The sequence below is a fragment of the Diuraphis noxia genome, unplaced genomic scaffold, assembly GCF_037042655.1.
Source record: "Diuraphis noxia isolate RWA-SAM2 unplaced genomic scaffold, SU_Dnox_SAM2 contig0002, whole genome shotgun sequence".
NCBI classification, from domain to species: Eukaryota; Metazoa; Arthropoda; class Insecta; order Hemiptera; family Aphididae; genus Diuraphis; species Diuraphis noxia.
In genome coordinates, this window is record NW_028301712.1 from 36,412,652 (window position 1) to 36,429,786 (window position 17,135).

At 27.9% G+C, this 17,135-nt stretch overlaps 2 protein-coding genes across 3 annotated transcripts; both read right to left on the reverse strand.

Annotated features, from left to right (window-relative positions):
- Positions 1–3,245: 3,245 nt before the first annotated feature.
- Positions 3,246–10,332, reverse strand: LOC107162761 (isovaleryl-CoA dehydrogenase, mitochondrial). The gene is made up of 9 exons (XM_015509778.2): positions 10,040–10,332; positions 9,559–9,648; positions 6,797–7,018; positions 6,422–6,583; positions 6,073–6,235; positions 4,428–4,521; positions 4,218–4,308; positions 3,695–3,863; positions 3,246–3,623 (listed from the first exon to the last, which is right to left on the reverse strand). The coding sequence occupies exons 1-9, from the start codon at positions 10,169–10,171 to the stop codon at positions 3,490–3,492; spliced, it is 1,257 nt and encodes a 418-aa protein (XP_015365264.1). The 5' UTR covers positions 10,172–10,332; the 3' UTR covers positions 3,246–3,489.
- Positions 10,189–15,907, reverse strand: LOC107162760 (uncharacterized). Of its 2 annotated transcripts, none has more exons than XM_015509777.2 (3): positions 15,623–15,907; positions 13,709–13,971; positions 10,189–13,616 (listed from the first exon to the last, which is right to left on the reverse strand). In XM_015509777.2, the coding sequence occupies exons 1-3, from the start codon at positions 15,652–15,654 to the stop codon at positions 11,803–11,805; spliced, it is 2,109 nt and encodes a 702-aa protein (XP_015365263.1). In that variant the 5' UTR covers positions 15,655–15,907; the 3' UTR covers positions 10,189–11,802. The 2 variants fall into 2 exon arrangements, with proteins under 2 accessions (XP_015365263.1, XP_089075753.1); XM_089219627.1 differs by lacking the exon at positions 15,623–15,907 and adding an exon at positions 15,256–15,401.
- Between the last annotated feature and the right edge of the window lie 1,228 nt (positions 15,908–17,135).

A 17,135-nucleotide genomic window follows, 5' to 3' on the forward strand; every position in this document is an offset into this window, starting at 1 on the left:
CAAAAATATTGCATTGTTTTAAATACTACAGGCCATCATTACGTGTTTCCCGGCGTATAGTATAGACAAAATAGGTACATTACTGTTGTGTTCATTATTATCTAAACCTACCTAGTTTTGGGCTCATAGCAAATTCGTTCACAGAGAGAATGTGATTGTAATTTGTAGACAAACCCAAACTCGTGGTATCACTTCGCACTCTTAGACTACCACAAAAACCCAAATCTTCATTTCCCAGCTCCAGTCAGATGAGTAAATAGAATATAATTGTGCTGAGTACCTTAGTAGAGTACCTAATAATATGATGATGTATACCTAGGTCACAAATAATATGTATACAATTGTTAAAATTTTTTTCAAATATATCTTTTTGCCAGGAACAAAAAAAATTCTAATCATAAATATTATTATTCATAATCAAGATGAAATTTCCACTTCAAAACACTGCCTCTATATAAATATATATTGAATATGGTTATGTTTCTAATATCTATAAATACCATCTTAATCAATAACCAAATAGATAAACTAAGAAAAATAATTTAATTAATACTGTACATTGTTATGATTAAAATTTAAAATTATAAACTATTTTCGTTATTGTTATGTTAGATATATTGAATTTAATTATTTAAATGAAAAATATTTATTTATATGATCCTCTTTGGTATAAAAAGTTTTATTATACCATTATTTATCTCCTGAATTATCATATTGACGTAATATGCTACAATCTACCTATGTCCTATGATTATTGTCAAAAGTCGTTGCAGAATACGTAGTCGATTAAAGATTCTGCAATTTCAATCCTCAAAGCAGACATGAACAAAAAACATACCCATATTACGTTCGGTTTTATTTTTTATAAATAACAATATTCTCAGATTTAAGTTTCTGAAGTGCCCATACGTCGGCGACGGCGTCGCAGTGCACACACACACGTCATAGATTCTGAAAAATTCCGAAAGAGTTGATGTTTAAAGTAAGTTTTTTTTTAAATATTATTTTGGTGCTTAACTTTACTTGTAATACTACAAGTAAATATTTTTTTGTCACAAAAAATATGTTAGCCAAATATGGTTGATTCATATTTTATTTCTGAGCGCGAAATGAATAAATACGCGAAATCGAATTAATATATAAACGCGCCACCTTGTTTTTCAGGTTGCCGGGCGTAGAATAATTATAAACTAGGTACGTGTTAGAAACAGATATTTTGGTTTAATTAATAGGAATACCAGTTACCACTGATAACTCCATAACTCATAAGACATAATTTTAATTTATAACTGGTAATTTGTTCCAAATTCAACGTTAGAAGTCATAGGAAACAATTAATTTATTATTTAGTATAAAATATATTTAATTGTTATATTAGGTAGCTTATAGTTATTTATAACTTTTATTGTTCATTTGTTCACCTAATATCTATATAAATGGGACTTATAATGTTATAAATTTCTAACCTTGTTGTTGTAGGTACGCTAAAAAAAATTGTTCACCGAGTGGTAAACTGCAGCCTATTCTGACTATCGTGATCACTCCGCGTGTGCGGCGCTAAGAATAAATTTACTAATATATTACTGTGTACACTTTTCCCCTACCCAAATCCTAACCCTGGCTACGGCACTGCCTTCCCTGCCTAATAATTAGATAATTAAGTAAGTTATAAGAAGGTTAGGTAAGGTGAGGTAACTATATAGACTATGGTGGGTTGAAGTACAGGTGATGAAAGAAAAATAATATCATCACTGGCTGTAATCTTTGCAATAACCTTTTCCTAGTAATTATAAAGGCATTCAACATTGTAAACATAACAGTAAAAAAAAATCATTAAAAAATTTCCGAGGAAAATATTAATATTGTACTTAATACCAGATTAACATTACCGTAATTTATAACTCGGTTTTAAAGCCATATTAGTTATATACCAGTATTTCTTAAAACCTAACTATTGTCAATCATAATTAATACCTAATGGGTACTCTGATCATATTTTGTTCTTTAACTTTAATGTATAAAACACTATTTGATATATTTAACATTGACTACAGTCCATGACTATGACTTACGAGTTTATTTCCTATAATTATTATAATTTTCCAATTTAATTTATAACGTTCGCTAACGTTGCCCTCATAATTTATATTTTTATTAACTTAACCTAACCTTGGTTTACTAGTAAAATTGATATAAATTTCAATTTTTATAAATAAATTATAAAAATATTTATTCCTCAATGAATTAATAATTGTAAATAATTTTTACGGTGTATGAATTTGAAGATTGTGGACTGCAGTCAAAAGTGTATATTCCTATACGCAGAGTATAATTTTTCTCAAAACACATTTGCCTACAGGCTTTTCTCCCTTCCTCATTTTTTTTTTTTTTTCAATAATTTAACTCTAGTTAATTTTTGTGCAAACAATTTTTAAGCGTTAATTACCATGTGCCTTCTGAATAGTCATTCTATAATGATTTTATGACAATTAATAGTTATTTGCATTTAATTTTCTTTAGATTACATACTACAGTTTTCAGTGTGAATTCTTAATATACATTATTTTCTGAATTTTTTTTTTGCTTCTTGAAATCTATTTGCCTGCGGGCGCCTGCCCTTCCCTCCTCATTTTTTTTTTCAAAATTTTAACTATAGTTGATTTTTTGAATAAATTATATAACTTTTTATAAGCTTCACTATTACAATCTTTTAATAATCATTAATTTATTCATGATTTCGAACAGTTTTTTGTTGTAAACATCTGGAATTTACTGACTGCAATTTCCAGCGTATTCCTAGTATAAATTCTTAACTATAGTTTGGTTTTTTTCCAGACTGCCAACAGTGTCAACAATGTAGACAAATATTATTATTCGTTCATCGATTATTACTTATTATAGTATTAACATGGATTTAAAATTTTTAAAAATGGTAGGTACTATAAAATTTATATTCAAGAGTAATAGGTATTATATCTAGGTACAACAATAATAAAGTATATTGGTGCTGTAGATACTATCGGTGACGTAGCCAGGTGCCCAGGTGGATAGTTGGATGTTCCCCCTCATAGTCTTCATTTTCATTAAATGTATTACCTATTTATATCACCTAAACACGAAAACCGTAAAAAACTTAATTTAGTTTATAATTAAACCTCCCTCCACCTATCATAATCCTGAGTGGCTGGATATGCCACTGAGGCACATTAAATATAGTAGATATACCATTATACCAATACCATATATACAGTTAATAATTATAACTTTTAATATATAATTTTACAATATATTAACAATATTAAAACAAAACCATACAAATATACAACATGCTTTCTACGTAGAGTAATCGCGTACATCGTGTATTTATTTAAATATGTAAATATATAATAATAATAATATATTAATTAATAATACACACGAAAACCTTTATAACGTGATCGGCGATAGGACAAACTGTTAAAATATTATTAAAAATATAACACAACCGTTTTAAGAGTATTCTTTGTTTAGCGATCTGCCAATAATTAGTCTTCTGATTTCGCTGGTACCTGCACCAATTTCATACAACTTGGCATCTCTCAAAAATCTGCCTGACGCGTAATCGTTTATGAACCCATTTCCACCTATTATGTTTATGTAAGAAAAATACTTTACAAATCAACTTTGTGAATGTAAAGGTACCTATAATACTTACCTAAGCATTGTATTGTGTCCAATGCCATTTTAACAGAGTTTTCAGCAGAAAAAAGTATCACTCCGGCACAGTCTTTGCTGCAAACGTGACCTTTATCGCAGGCTCTACTTACGTTGTAGAGATAATTCCTAGTGGCACTCAATATTGTATACATATCAGCGATTTTAGCCTGAAATGTATTGAAGAAAAATATAAATACTGAGTAAATATATATTTTTTCATATATTATACTTGATCTATATAGTTTATAAAGTTTCATGTTAAAATATACTTTATATAGAGTTATTATAGACTGCAGTAAGCTCATAAAGCCCTATAAAACATTATATAAACGATTATTTATATTTGAATTATTTCAAGTCTAACATATTTAAATATATAGTCTAAGACCGAACATTTCCCTGTTCTATAGAAATTATCCGGTATAAATATTAAATTACACATCTGATATATACCATACCAATCTATAATAAGCAGTATATGTTTAGGTTTTTTTTAATACATAGCATTAATTTGAGTCTACCTGAATTAATTGAAACTCTCCAATTTTAGTATTAAACTGTTCTCTAGAATGTACGTAATCAAATGTCAGGTCTATACACGCCTGCATTAATCTAAAATGTAGACATTAGAAAAATTAAAATACATAAATAATTTACATAATACCGATTAATGATCTAATCATTGATATATTATTGATTTTAAATTTTAATTCAACAGCCTATATACATACCCAACAGGCCCACCAGAAAGTACCATCCTTTCCAAGTCTAGTCCGGACATTAAAACGTATACGCCTTTATTTTCTTCGCCTAATACATTTTCAACTGTAATAAACATAAAATAATACTAATATAAATACATGTTTTACAGAATTCATTACCTCTTACAATCATAATATAGTGTGATAGTATATATATATATATATATATACTTCAGTGGCGTAGCTAGGGGGCTTAAGTGTTTAAACCCCTCCCATAGTCGTTCCCCCTAATAATTAACGCTTCTATTATTTGTATATGAAAACTGTAAAAAATTTAGTTTAATTTATACTTAAAATCTCCCATTTCATGGTCCTGGCTACCCCACTGCTTAGCTAATAAAAAGCTATACTTAAATAGTTTGTCTTGAGGACGAATTCATTTCGGTCACTCCTGTGATATACTTTGAAGACACCACACCCGCATAATATGTCAAACAAATTAAATACTACACCACAAATTTGCATTCAGTAATCAGAAGAACTAATTTTGTATCGTAAATTTTAATATAACAATGAATTTGTCTATAAATTGCTATACTCAATCAGACTTAAAAATAGGAAATACATTATCTGTATTTTCTTGTTGATTATTAACTATATAGTATATTTTATTTTTTAAGCAATTTATAAGCATTTTTTATATTTCAATATTTTACATTTTTACATTATCTAACTAATTAGCTCATCTGAAAATTAATATATCGTAAAAAACCAAAAGATGAATACAGATAAAGTTTTTACTTTTAAATTTTGCCAATACGTTTTTACTCTAATATTAAAGCTAATAACAAAATTTGGTTATGCTGGACTCAAATTGGATATGTTTTACGTTTGTATATAGTTTTATAAGACGGAGACTATTATGGATGTTAGGTTTTATTGTACGTATAATATCATTAATACCTAATTAGTATACTTTAATTAATTTTAAACTGTATATATAGGCAATACGTAATTACTAAAAACAATAACGAATATGTATATTATATAATCTGTATTTATAGACTTATAAGTTATAGTAATATAATAACAACAAGGAAATTAAATTAAATTAAAATAAATAGAAGGACAGTAGAGGGGTAGACGCCCATTGGCGCGCGGCACCCGAGAGAATAATTGTATGTAGGTATGTTATAATTTATAAAAGTATAATATATAAGATAAGACCAAGACCATATATCCATATCAAGTAATATACATTTAACTAGTAATGATTATGTTATAAATTTATTTTAATTGAAAAATATTTATTAGCTTATTATATCGTATGTTTATTTTATTTCATCTATTACTAAGAAATGAGAATTTAATATTTATTATTATTTGATAATACTATAGCATTATTTGTTACATATAAAGGTATACTTGGGTGTTTAGAGTTAGCCAGTTAAGCATCCTTTGGAATTACAAAATTAATTTATCATAACTCAGCATTTTAGTTTAGTATAAAGTATTAAAATCCACTTGAAGAATTTTCCAAATTTGTAATAGTCAATATAGATATTAATATTATTGGTAATCCGTAATACTTTTCAAAATTACAACTATTTTAAAGTAGCAGCAGTGCAATCAAAACTGTATCAATTATTTCATGATATATGTATTATATACTTACCAGGTACTTTGCAATCTTGGAAAATAAGTTCACAAGTGTTAGAACCTCTCATGCCAAGTTTATCGAGTTTTTGGCCAGTCGTGAACCCTTCAAACGTTTTCTCAATTATAAACGCAGTAATACCATGCTGTTTTTTAGCATCTGGATTCGTTCTAGCGTATACCTATAGAAAAATATAATTTGTAATCATAATCAATAATAATTATTATAAATTGCTTTACTTTTACACATGTGCAAATAATATTATACGTTAACATTTTTTTTTTTAAATCTAGTTAAGAATTTTACAAACAATAAAATGTTCATAATAAATTTTGTAATAAATTCATGATCGAGCAATAATGTATACCACTAGCACATCGGCGTCTGGTCCATTCGTGATCCAAAATTTACTACCATTTAGAATATAATGTGATCCTTTCCGTTCTGCTTTTAACTTCATAGAAACTACGTCAGAACCTGAACCGTGTTCAGACATTGCCAGCGCTCCAATAGCTTCACCTTTGCATAACTGTGTAAGCCAAACAAAAAATATTGTTTGAAATTATAAATTATAACCCAAATATCATTGACCATAATTGGTTACATACATAATAATATGGTCAATAGTATTATAACATTATTAACACGCTACACGCCTGTACTTAAATTCTTAATTAAAGTTTTAAATAATATATTACAATAACCGTATATTCGTATAAATGTATAGTAATGGTATACAAACCCGTGGTAAGTATTTGGTCTTTTGTTCTTGCGTACCATTCAATCGAATTTGGTTCATGCAAAGGTTAGTGTTGGCCGCGTAGCTAAGGCCCACTGATCCGCTGGCTCTAGAAATCTCTTCCATAGCAATGACATGGTCGGTATAACTGCCTCCAGTACCTTCGTATTCCGTAGGAATGGTAATGCCCAGGAGACCTAGCGACCCCAATTCCAGCCAGCATTTCTACAACCAGAAATTTTACAACAGACAAATTATTATGTAAATACTGTATATTTATTATTTGACGTAGGTAGTTAGGTCTTAGGTAGGTATGTATATATTATTATACACTTATAGTACGTATAGAAAATTACTGAATTATCTATAGTACCTAAATGTTATACATCATTTTGTATCCTTGTACAACATATTTTGCCTCATTCGCCGCATAAATTGGTCCCTCAAAAAATTTTTACACGAATAAATTATAATTTTAATAGTTTATTTAGTAAAATTAAAATTAGATACAAATGTAATTTTTGTTTAGGGTGTAGGTGTTGATCTAATAATCCGGAAAAATAGTTTCATAGGAATAAGACCTGAATATGGAATTATGGACTTGATATTGAAGGTCCATTTGGACATACGGAGTACAAATAGATATGTGGTTGTATCAAACCATCCTAAACAAAAATAATTCAAGCATTCCAATCAATTTGATATTAATTTAAATAAAAAATTACTCCATTTGTTAGTAACTTCTGCACCTTGATATGTAACTAATAACTCACTCCACAATTACTTCAAAATTGAAACTATTACCGAAGTTACATCCAACTTCCAACTATTACAAAAAATTTAAATCTAAACTTGCCACCCACACCAACCCATTTATAGCCATTCAAGGTGGAACCAACTCACAAGATAATCCTACCCAACGGCTAAAAAAACGCTGGTGTAGGGATTTACTAAATCCCTAACTATGGGAGATGGTATTTTGCGCCACTTTTATTACTTGTAATTTGCAACACGAATAGGTACATAAGTATACGTATGTAATTTGCGCCAAAATATAGAAATATAACATGTATTTTGCGCCACATATACTAATTAATTTTGGTATTTTGCACCACTAAAAAAAACAAAATGGAATATGTAATTTGCGCCACACTTTCAACTTTAATAGCAGTTGGAATTTTTAAGATTTAATTACGAGCAGATAAATTTAGTGATATCGCATAGGATATACAATAATACGTACCGATGCGTCCGACGCGTGTCACATTATATCGTCTCAATATCATCGAATTATTTATAATTATGACTGATTTTTATATGTTTTATTAATTAACGACAATTTAGATGTTTAATATGCATGGAGTTTGATTTTTTATATACATTTATTTATAATTACGAGTTTAATATGATATTTATAATATGTTTAATTACTTAACGATAATTTACATATTTAATATTCATGGAGTTATTTATATTATTATAATATAAGTGGCGCAAATTACAATTTTAGTAGGTACTCTAGGGCACAGATTACATAATTCCTTTTTATTTAATTTTATTTGGCGTAAATTACCAAAATACATTTTTAGATGTGGCGTAAATTACATATATATTTTTTTTTTTTGGTTGATCTTGGCGCAAATTAAATACGCCCCTATAACTATACGTCGCTTGAGGGTTCTGTTACTGGACAGACTCCTTCCTCTCTATATTATATAGTATCATCATTATTATTCTATTTGCTTATTGTACATATTATGCTATACAGTATACAGATTTTAAATTTTCTATTTAAATAAAAAATAAATAAAATATTATCTAACAAAACAACAATATTAATTATAAAATTAATCATGTTCTATATAATATTATTATCTAATTTGTTGCCAATAACATGTTCAAAAATAACAATTAGGTAACGAGAAAAATAATAATTGACTACCTATATTATAAGATACCATCAACTAAATAGGACAGGTATAGGCGGTAGGTACGGTAAACTTTACGGTGCCTATAACTAATATTATACTTAAATGCTTACACAAGATGACGGGCATAGCCCATTCGGCTTCCGATTTTCATAAACGGCTCCCGTTTTCAAAAAGGCCAATTCCCAAACGGCTCCTGTCGAAAAAGGTTTTACGAACAGCCCAAACGGCTCCTATCGAAAAAAGTTTTACTATCAGGTAAAATCCTGGTAGTAATCCTGTTTTTTACAACACAAATTCCTTCCCACTTCATACAGACTTAGGAGTGTCTCTAAAGAGAACATACACACAACGGCGGCGGATATCGTGAACAGACTGTAGTTCAAACAAACTGCACAAGCTGACACGATTGTGTGCCATATCCATTATCCATTTAATGGATTCCATTATCGCATAATCGGTGGATATTTCCAATTAGCCATGAACACATAATAATATGCTATAGATTAGATATCGATGATATACGAGTCATATGTACACGACGAAATAATACACACAAGCTTTGGCGATTATGATACTCGCCGAGTACGAGTACATTTAATATTATATATATATATATATATATAATATAATATAATTAATTTCGGTATACAAAAACTGTATACAGTTGCAAAATGTAAAAAAAATATAAAAATATTGTAAAATCGTGTTCTAAAACCTTTTTTCGACGGGAACCGTTAGGGAAAAATAAACAATAGACGGGAGCTGTTTGGGTATTGACGAATATGACACTATGTTATGTAACTCATAAAGTCGTAACAAATAACAATAAATTACCCTTAAGTCATTGAACGTGTTTGTCTTGTCTATTTCAGCCGCTTTTGGTGCTATTTCTCTCTGCGCATAATCAAAAACGGTTTTCCGTAACTGAAAATAACCATAACTATAATTAAATCGATAGTCAACAATCATGTACTTTGATTTAATACCTCTTTGCTAACTCCTAATTTATCTTAATATAATATCACGGGCCTTAGGGTAATACATTTAATTATTAATACGTGTATATATTATATTTACAATATTTATAAAAATGTACCTACACACTTCTAATATTTCTTTTTGAATTCATTAATATAGATAGGTTAAAACCTCTAATTTTGAGTTAAGAACAACTGTTTTAAGCACTTAATAACTTATTTTTATGATTAGGTATTAATTATTTTGATGAGTTTACCTTTGAGTTGCGATATTAACAGATTAGTATAATAATGCCTACATGAATGTCAACTGATTAGAATTAAATATTTTGTCTTACCTGAATTTGTTCATCGTTAAGGTTAAACAAAATATCATCGATTGGATAGTGCGACAGAAACCGACGTGCTATTGTTCGATGGCAAAAGCTTGTAAGTAAAGAACTGCCAATGCGAACGACTGAATTTTTCATATTTTCGGTGGTTGGTTCAATGCGGATAAGCAAGTTTATTACAAATGTACAATAAAAAAATGTAAAAAATATAATTTATCTAGGATCCCTATGCGTTATATTATAATAATAATATATGATTTAGAGGCGTACATCGCGCATGTTGTATAGAGATGAACGTGTTTATCTAGAATCTACAGTGAAAATGTAGTAAAATTAATCATTATTCAAAATACAGTTAATAAAGCCAATCCATAATATTGTAGTATCTAGCCAATGTGGTAATGTACAGAAATAAAGCAGGTAGGTAATAAAGTACAAACTAACTACAATAATGAGTAGTACACGTGATCTATTACCAAATACCGATTAGATAACTGCAGTGTACATAATATATAGGTAATATGTTTAAATTAATTTTTACATGCAATAATTATTGTTATGCGTTACAACCATGGAAATCTATTGAAATTTCAGGGACAATTTATATTACAAACACACGTGAGGAGGGACTACAATTGCATATACATTTAAAGTGATTTTTCTCTTTTTGATGGGTGGGGGCGCTTAGCCCCCCCCCTATTATAGATTATGGTAACAGCCATTTGGTATATTACCTAAATATACCTTCAGTTCATACCACTTATTATAAGAAATTAGCAATTACCAATTGATAATGAAGGTATGTTTGCTTGTTAGGAAACTGATAAGGTGTTATTTATTATTTATAAGGTTATTAGGTTATTATTTGATTTGTTATAAATGTAATAGTAAATCATAATCAAAACCTATTATTCACATATTGAACACAAATAAACAAGGCAGACAATTTTAAATAAAACTCACAAAATGTTGGTTTTTATTTAATATAATTTTTTTCAAGTTTCAAGTAGCCCTTGATGTTTTAGTCAATAGTTACTTAGATATGTTGAAGAAATTGTTTTTTTAATTTTCTCATTAGTTTTACTTAAGTAAATACTGACAACAGTGACAACTGTAGAATATATAAAAATAAATAAAAAATGTTATCAAGTATACGTATGCGTTTCTATTGGAATGGTTTTAAAAATGTATAAAAATAATTAAACACTATTTTGTGTTAACAACTTTCAATTAGAACCAATAGATAAAACTTTACGACTTTATATTAGGCAAACAGCTTTTATAATTATTTTTTTTTATAGTTACACAGGTTAAATTAATAGTTTAATGTATAACTCAATTTAAAAACAATTTATATCTTACATTAATAATACTACAAGTCTTTGGTTCATATTTTATTCATCTAAATAATATTCATATAGGTAGCTTATATAATAATGAGATAAAATGAGATATCTAAATAATACACAATATGTAATTTGGTTATACACAATGCATTATTAAAAGTTGATACTATACATAGATATTGAAATCCTAAGTCTATGCTACAAGAAAACTTATAGTTGATGACTGTTATTATATTATTCACAAAAAATATTGTTATTTGTAGACATTGAATAAGATATTTAAAAAAATAAGTCATAAAGAAAATAGGAAACACTTAAAAAGCATAGAAAAGCTATGTAAAATAAGTTTGATCACATGGTATTTAACCATCCATTATATAAAATCAATATTGGTTTTACACAATTCTGAATAATCACTATAAATTAATCATCATACCAATCATCAGCTTTTTTTACTTTATTAACACTATTTTCTACTCTACTTAATGACACACTGATTCTTCTAAGCAGTTCTTCATCATTGACAAAATCTATGTTGCCAAGAATTCGTTTTAATTTTAACAAAATGTTTGTTTTCATATCTTCAATATCTAGTTTTTCTTCTTTCAGTTCATCCATATCAATTAGTGACCTTTTGTTAAAAATGCCTAACATGTGAACATGTTCACATATGGTAATTTCTCCTTGTCTGCATGAACATTCGTAAATATGGGCACAGATATTATAACACGCTTGACACTTGACTGTGCAATCGATAATTTTACAAAACTTTCGAGTGATTGTCACATAACCATTATTTGTACCATCCTCTAGGGTAACCCGCCACTTGTTATTAGAGAGGGGGAAAATAAGTCTAGATGGATAACACATGGCGTTTTTGTGATTGTCAGAAATTTTAATATTGATTTCTTCAATTTTTTTTTTTCTATTTTTTTGAATTTCTAAGAGAGCTGTGAAGAAAATATGCATGTTTTTTGATAAATTTGAAGTAAAATGTTTTTTGTTGTTTTCACATAATACTATCATTTGGTTATAAACAGTATTAATGTTTACCATTTGATTTAAGTTAAGAGATTCTTTTAAATAACAGAATGCCCACATATCTGCTCTACTAGCAAACATCTGATCAAAAAATATTCCAAACGGTTTTGTTTCATTGTTCATTTTAAGGTTATGATTAGTATAGTTTATAATTTCTTCTTTCATACTTTCATTAGAGCCATTAAAAAATGAACATATCTTATCATAAATTTCGTGTTGTAAATCTTGTTTTTCAATATCAGTTTGAAGTTTTTCTATAATTTGATTATCAATATATCTTTGATTAATAACATGCTTAACTGGTGACATTATTGAGCACCAACTTTCATATAAGTCGTAGTTGTCATCAGTGATTAATGCTTTAGCATAAATATAGCCCATTTTATTAAAAATTATATTTAAAAAAAATGATTGATAAATTTTACTATCGTTACACATCATGAAACATACTGGAATCATCACATTGAATTCATCACACACATACAATACAGTTAAGTATAATCGAGCACAAACCATACTCATTTCAGTCACCATAAATATTCCATCTGTTCCAAATTTATTTATCCAATTGTACTGATTTTGAGTCATAAATATTAACATAACATCATTACGTTCAAAGTTTTCACATTTTACATTATTAGGCTTATAAAACAGTATTGGATTATAAGGAGTACGTTGTAATTTCATAATCCACCTATCTGTGCTAAGATCATTAATTGTCCTTTGTTTAATAAACTCTGGATGCCTAATTCCCAATTTACGTTCAATATTTTTAATATCTTTTCTGTTTAACATATGAACACGTCCCAGTGAATCTGATGCCTTAGCACGAGCAGCGTTGATGACAAAGTCTGGATGATCTCCTTGTTGAATTAATTCAGTAATTTCTTCTCGTTCACGTTTGGTCATTCTCATATGTTCAGTTGATATGTCATGACCATAGTGTGTAGCACATAATAATATTTCAACAGTGCCATCACTGTTTTGGACTTCTTTAATAGATGCTGTACATAATCCTTTTACTTTAACTGGAGTACTTCGCTTTCGCACTCCTTTAGACTTACTAGTGAAATATGTAGACCTATTACAGTAGTAATAAGAAAGTTTTTTACCATCTTGAAGTGTCTTGCAACCAGTAACACGGACATAACGACTATTACTTTCTTGTTCAAAGTCTTCTTTCCATGTTAAAAATTCTGAAAATGTATAAATTATTAAGTTTACACAAATCTTAATACACAAAACAGGGTATAAGTTTATATACATTATCCATAGTATAATTTCTTACCATCTTCTGAAGTGAACTTCAAACTGCGTATGTCAAAATCAATACAATGGTCAAATTTTAAATGACTAATAAAGAGCTGTTTATTGTAAAATTTACATTTGCATCCTTTTTCCATACATTGTAAATCAGTGCATTTTCTAGGTCTTTTTGTTATAAAACTTGATACAATTTTATTTCCATTGTGCATAGAATCAAGATGGTTTTTCAGACTTGTTTTATTGCGAAACAAAAATCCACAAAGAGCACATTCCACAGTAGGATACCTAGAAATCATTAAAAGATACTAAAATAATAATGTAAATTTGTTTACGGTAATAATTATTATTTAGTAGGCTATTTGTTTTCACTCAATAAACAAAGTTGTCTTTAATTAAGTAGACATTAATTTAAACTTTAAACTATACATTGTACAGATTATTATTATATCGTACAATGCATACTGAATTAAAAAAGCAAAAACTTTCAGTCAACTGTAGATTTTTACTTAAAAATAAATTACAGCAACATATTCCAATGATTAATTATCAATAGTTTACTAGCCATTCAAACATAAGAAATTTTAATATGAGCAATAAAACACTCATTAGAGGAAAAAAACATATTTATAAAATAAATTGTGTACACACAACATTTTAACAATAATAAATATCTATATCATAAGATATAGCAGCGGTTCCCAAACTTTTTTCTACCGAAAGTGTTTTTTGAACCGAATTCAGCTGCAGTTACGTGACCATTAGAAACTTAAATATTTACCAATTATTTAGGTATTGACAATCAATTTTTATAATTTTTTTTTTTTTTTTTGAAGATTCTAAGCATACACAGTCAACCTAAAATAAGTTTTTATATTTTTAAGAAATTATTAGATTGTCTTTTTCTTAATAAAAAAAAAAGAAAAAAAAGAAATTATTAAAAATATTTTTATAAGAGAAAAATTATTTTAAATATGAATATTGTAACATTGTACCAAACTAATGGAATATAAATGGCTGATTATGTTAACAACTTTGGAAATATCAGGTTGTATTATTAACTACTGAAATTGGAGGCCAGGGTTCTACATATTAAAGCAGTTAAGGTATTTAGCTACAAAATTGTGACTCACATAAAATTATAAAATAATAAGTTAAAAAATTTAATTTAAAATTAACAAAAAATAATTTCTTATGAGCTGTGGTGCCTTTAGGGCACCGCGGTTCATAGTTTGGGAAGCAGTGAGATGTAGTAATGTTTTAAAATACATAAGTGTTCCTTTAAACTATAATTTGCAGAGAAATAATATACAAAAAAAAAAATGCGTCGGTAAATAATGGTAGGCACTTTGAAAGTGATTTTTGTTAGCAGTTAAGGAGCATCAACTTGCCAAGTAGTAGTTTAATCACAACAATAAGGTTAATTATGCTTAAATATTAAAATTAACCTTTTAAAAAGATCTAGGTGACTCAAAAAAAGCTTAACTAATAATGCTTATAGTAAGTTAATTCTACATTATGTGAATACATATAAATGTAAACTAATAGTAAGTAAAATAAGATCATAAATACCTAAAATTTACTTTTGATTTGAAATTGTTTTAAATTGCTATAAATAACAATAATATATATATATTTATTATAATCTTTCATTTATATTGTATGTCAGACACTACTCAGACATACTCCATTTCAATACAATGTTAATCTGACCGAAAAAAATGTTTATTGAATCTAAATAATTTAATATAGTTATTTAGTGTCAATAAGTAAACAATATTTAACTAGACTTTATGTTATGTTACAAAATTAATCATAAATCAATACATGGTAAGATTACATTTAGTATTTTGCAGTCACAGTAAAAATATTAACTGTTTATAATTATAGACATAACACGCAGCAAAAGACTAACTACTTTTATTTTCTGTTAACTTACTTTTTAATGTTTTCATAATCAACGTTCACCATAATGACATTAACAATGAACAAAATCGTTCAATAATTTTAATTTTTCATTATGTTAGCGCTAATTATACACATCAGAACAAAGAAATCATAGCTATTAGCTAAACGATTTATGTTTTTGAAATTATCTTTAACAACCAATTGTGCCACATAGTTATCGAACATACTAAGTAATTGCACTCTTTCTCATAAAGTTCTGGACTTCTGGTACGAACTACGAGAAAAAGTAAACATAAGCAGACAACAACTTTGTTATCAACTAAAAAATAATAATAAATAACGAAAAGAGTGATAGCATCTCATAATAACAGTTATTCTGTGATAACATCGTGAAGACTACAAGAGATAAGGAGACAAACTCCCAAAGCACCATGATCATAGATAATAATATATTATTATAATATATAAATAAATATTATACTGAGTGTCCCGCGAGGATTTATCCAGTATAACTACGCAACTATCAAAATGTTAAATGCAGTGATGTAGGTATACTCTGTTCAATTTAAGAAACGTAGTCTGCGGATGAATTGCGCTCAATGGCATGACATTAGTAGTTAGTAGGTACCTACACGGCAGTCGCCAAGTATGCAGATGATTGACTGGGTGGGATAACAAACGGGACGTGCTTGTTGTATTTTTTTTACTTTGTCGTTGAATTAGCATTAGCCATTAATTGATAGATATTAGTTGCTTGACGACGAACGGTATACTTAACATAAACTTTTTTATATAATTTTGTATGGGAGCGATATGAATAAAAAATTGAATTTTTTAAATTATACATTATGTCATATACATAGAATAGTTGAAAATATTTCTTACATAATTTGTAAGTCATTAAGTGCAAAACAACAATTTTGAAAAATAATTCTATTTTTATCGTTATTATTTGTCATTTCTTTTCATCTCAACATAGTTTATATTATAATAAATTTACTGAGTAGTATATATTTTTTGAAGTATTTGGATATAAAAAATTTAATTTCCAACGAAAGTCGTCACTCATTAGTTTATACAAATGGACAAACATTTTGGGGAGAATCCCTAGGTGCAATTTTAGTTTTTATATGGGAGAAGGCTAAATAAAATAATTCCATTACACCAGTGGCGTAGCCAGAAATCTCCTTAGGGAGGGGCCCACTAGATAAAACACCAAAATCATACGTTTTAGTATATTATATTTTATATTTAATTAAGACAATTTAAGTACTTATATTAAAACCTGTACAATTTAAGTAATGCCTATTATTTTGACCAGTCTTGTAGTTGCATTCTCCTAGCGGAGATTTTTATGAAATCTTGTGCTATTTCCTCCACAGTTACATTTTCTTCCTTATTTATGTTTGTTAAAGCCAAGCCATTTAGCCTTTCTTGAGATATTGTTGATCTCAGGTAAGTTTTTATTCTTTTAAGAGTAGAAAACGTGCGTTCTGGAGTGGCAGAAGTAACTGGTAGTGTGGAGAACAACTGTAAAAGTGTTT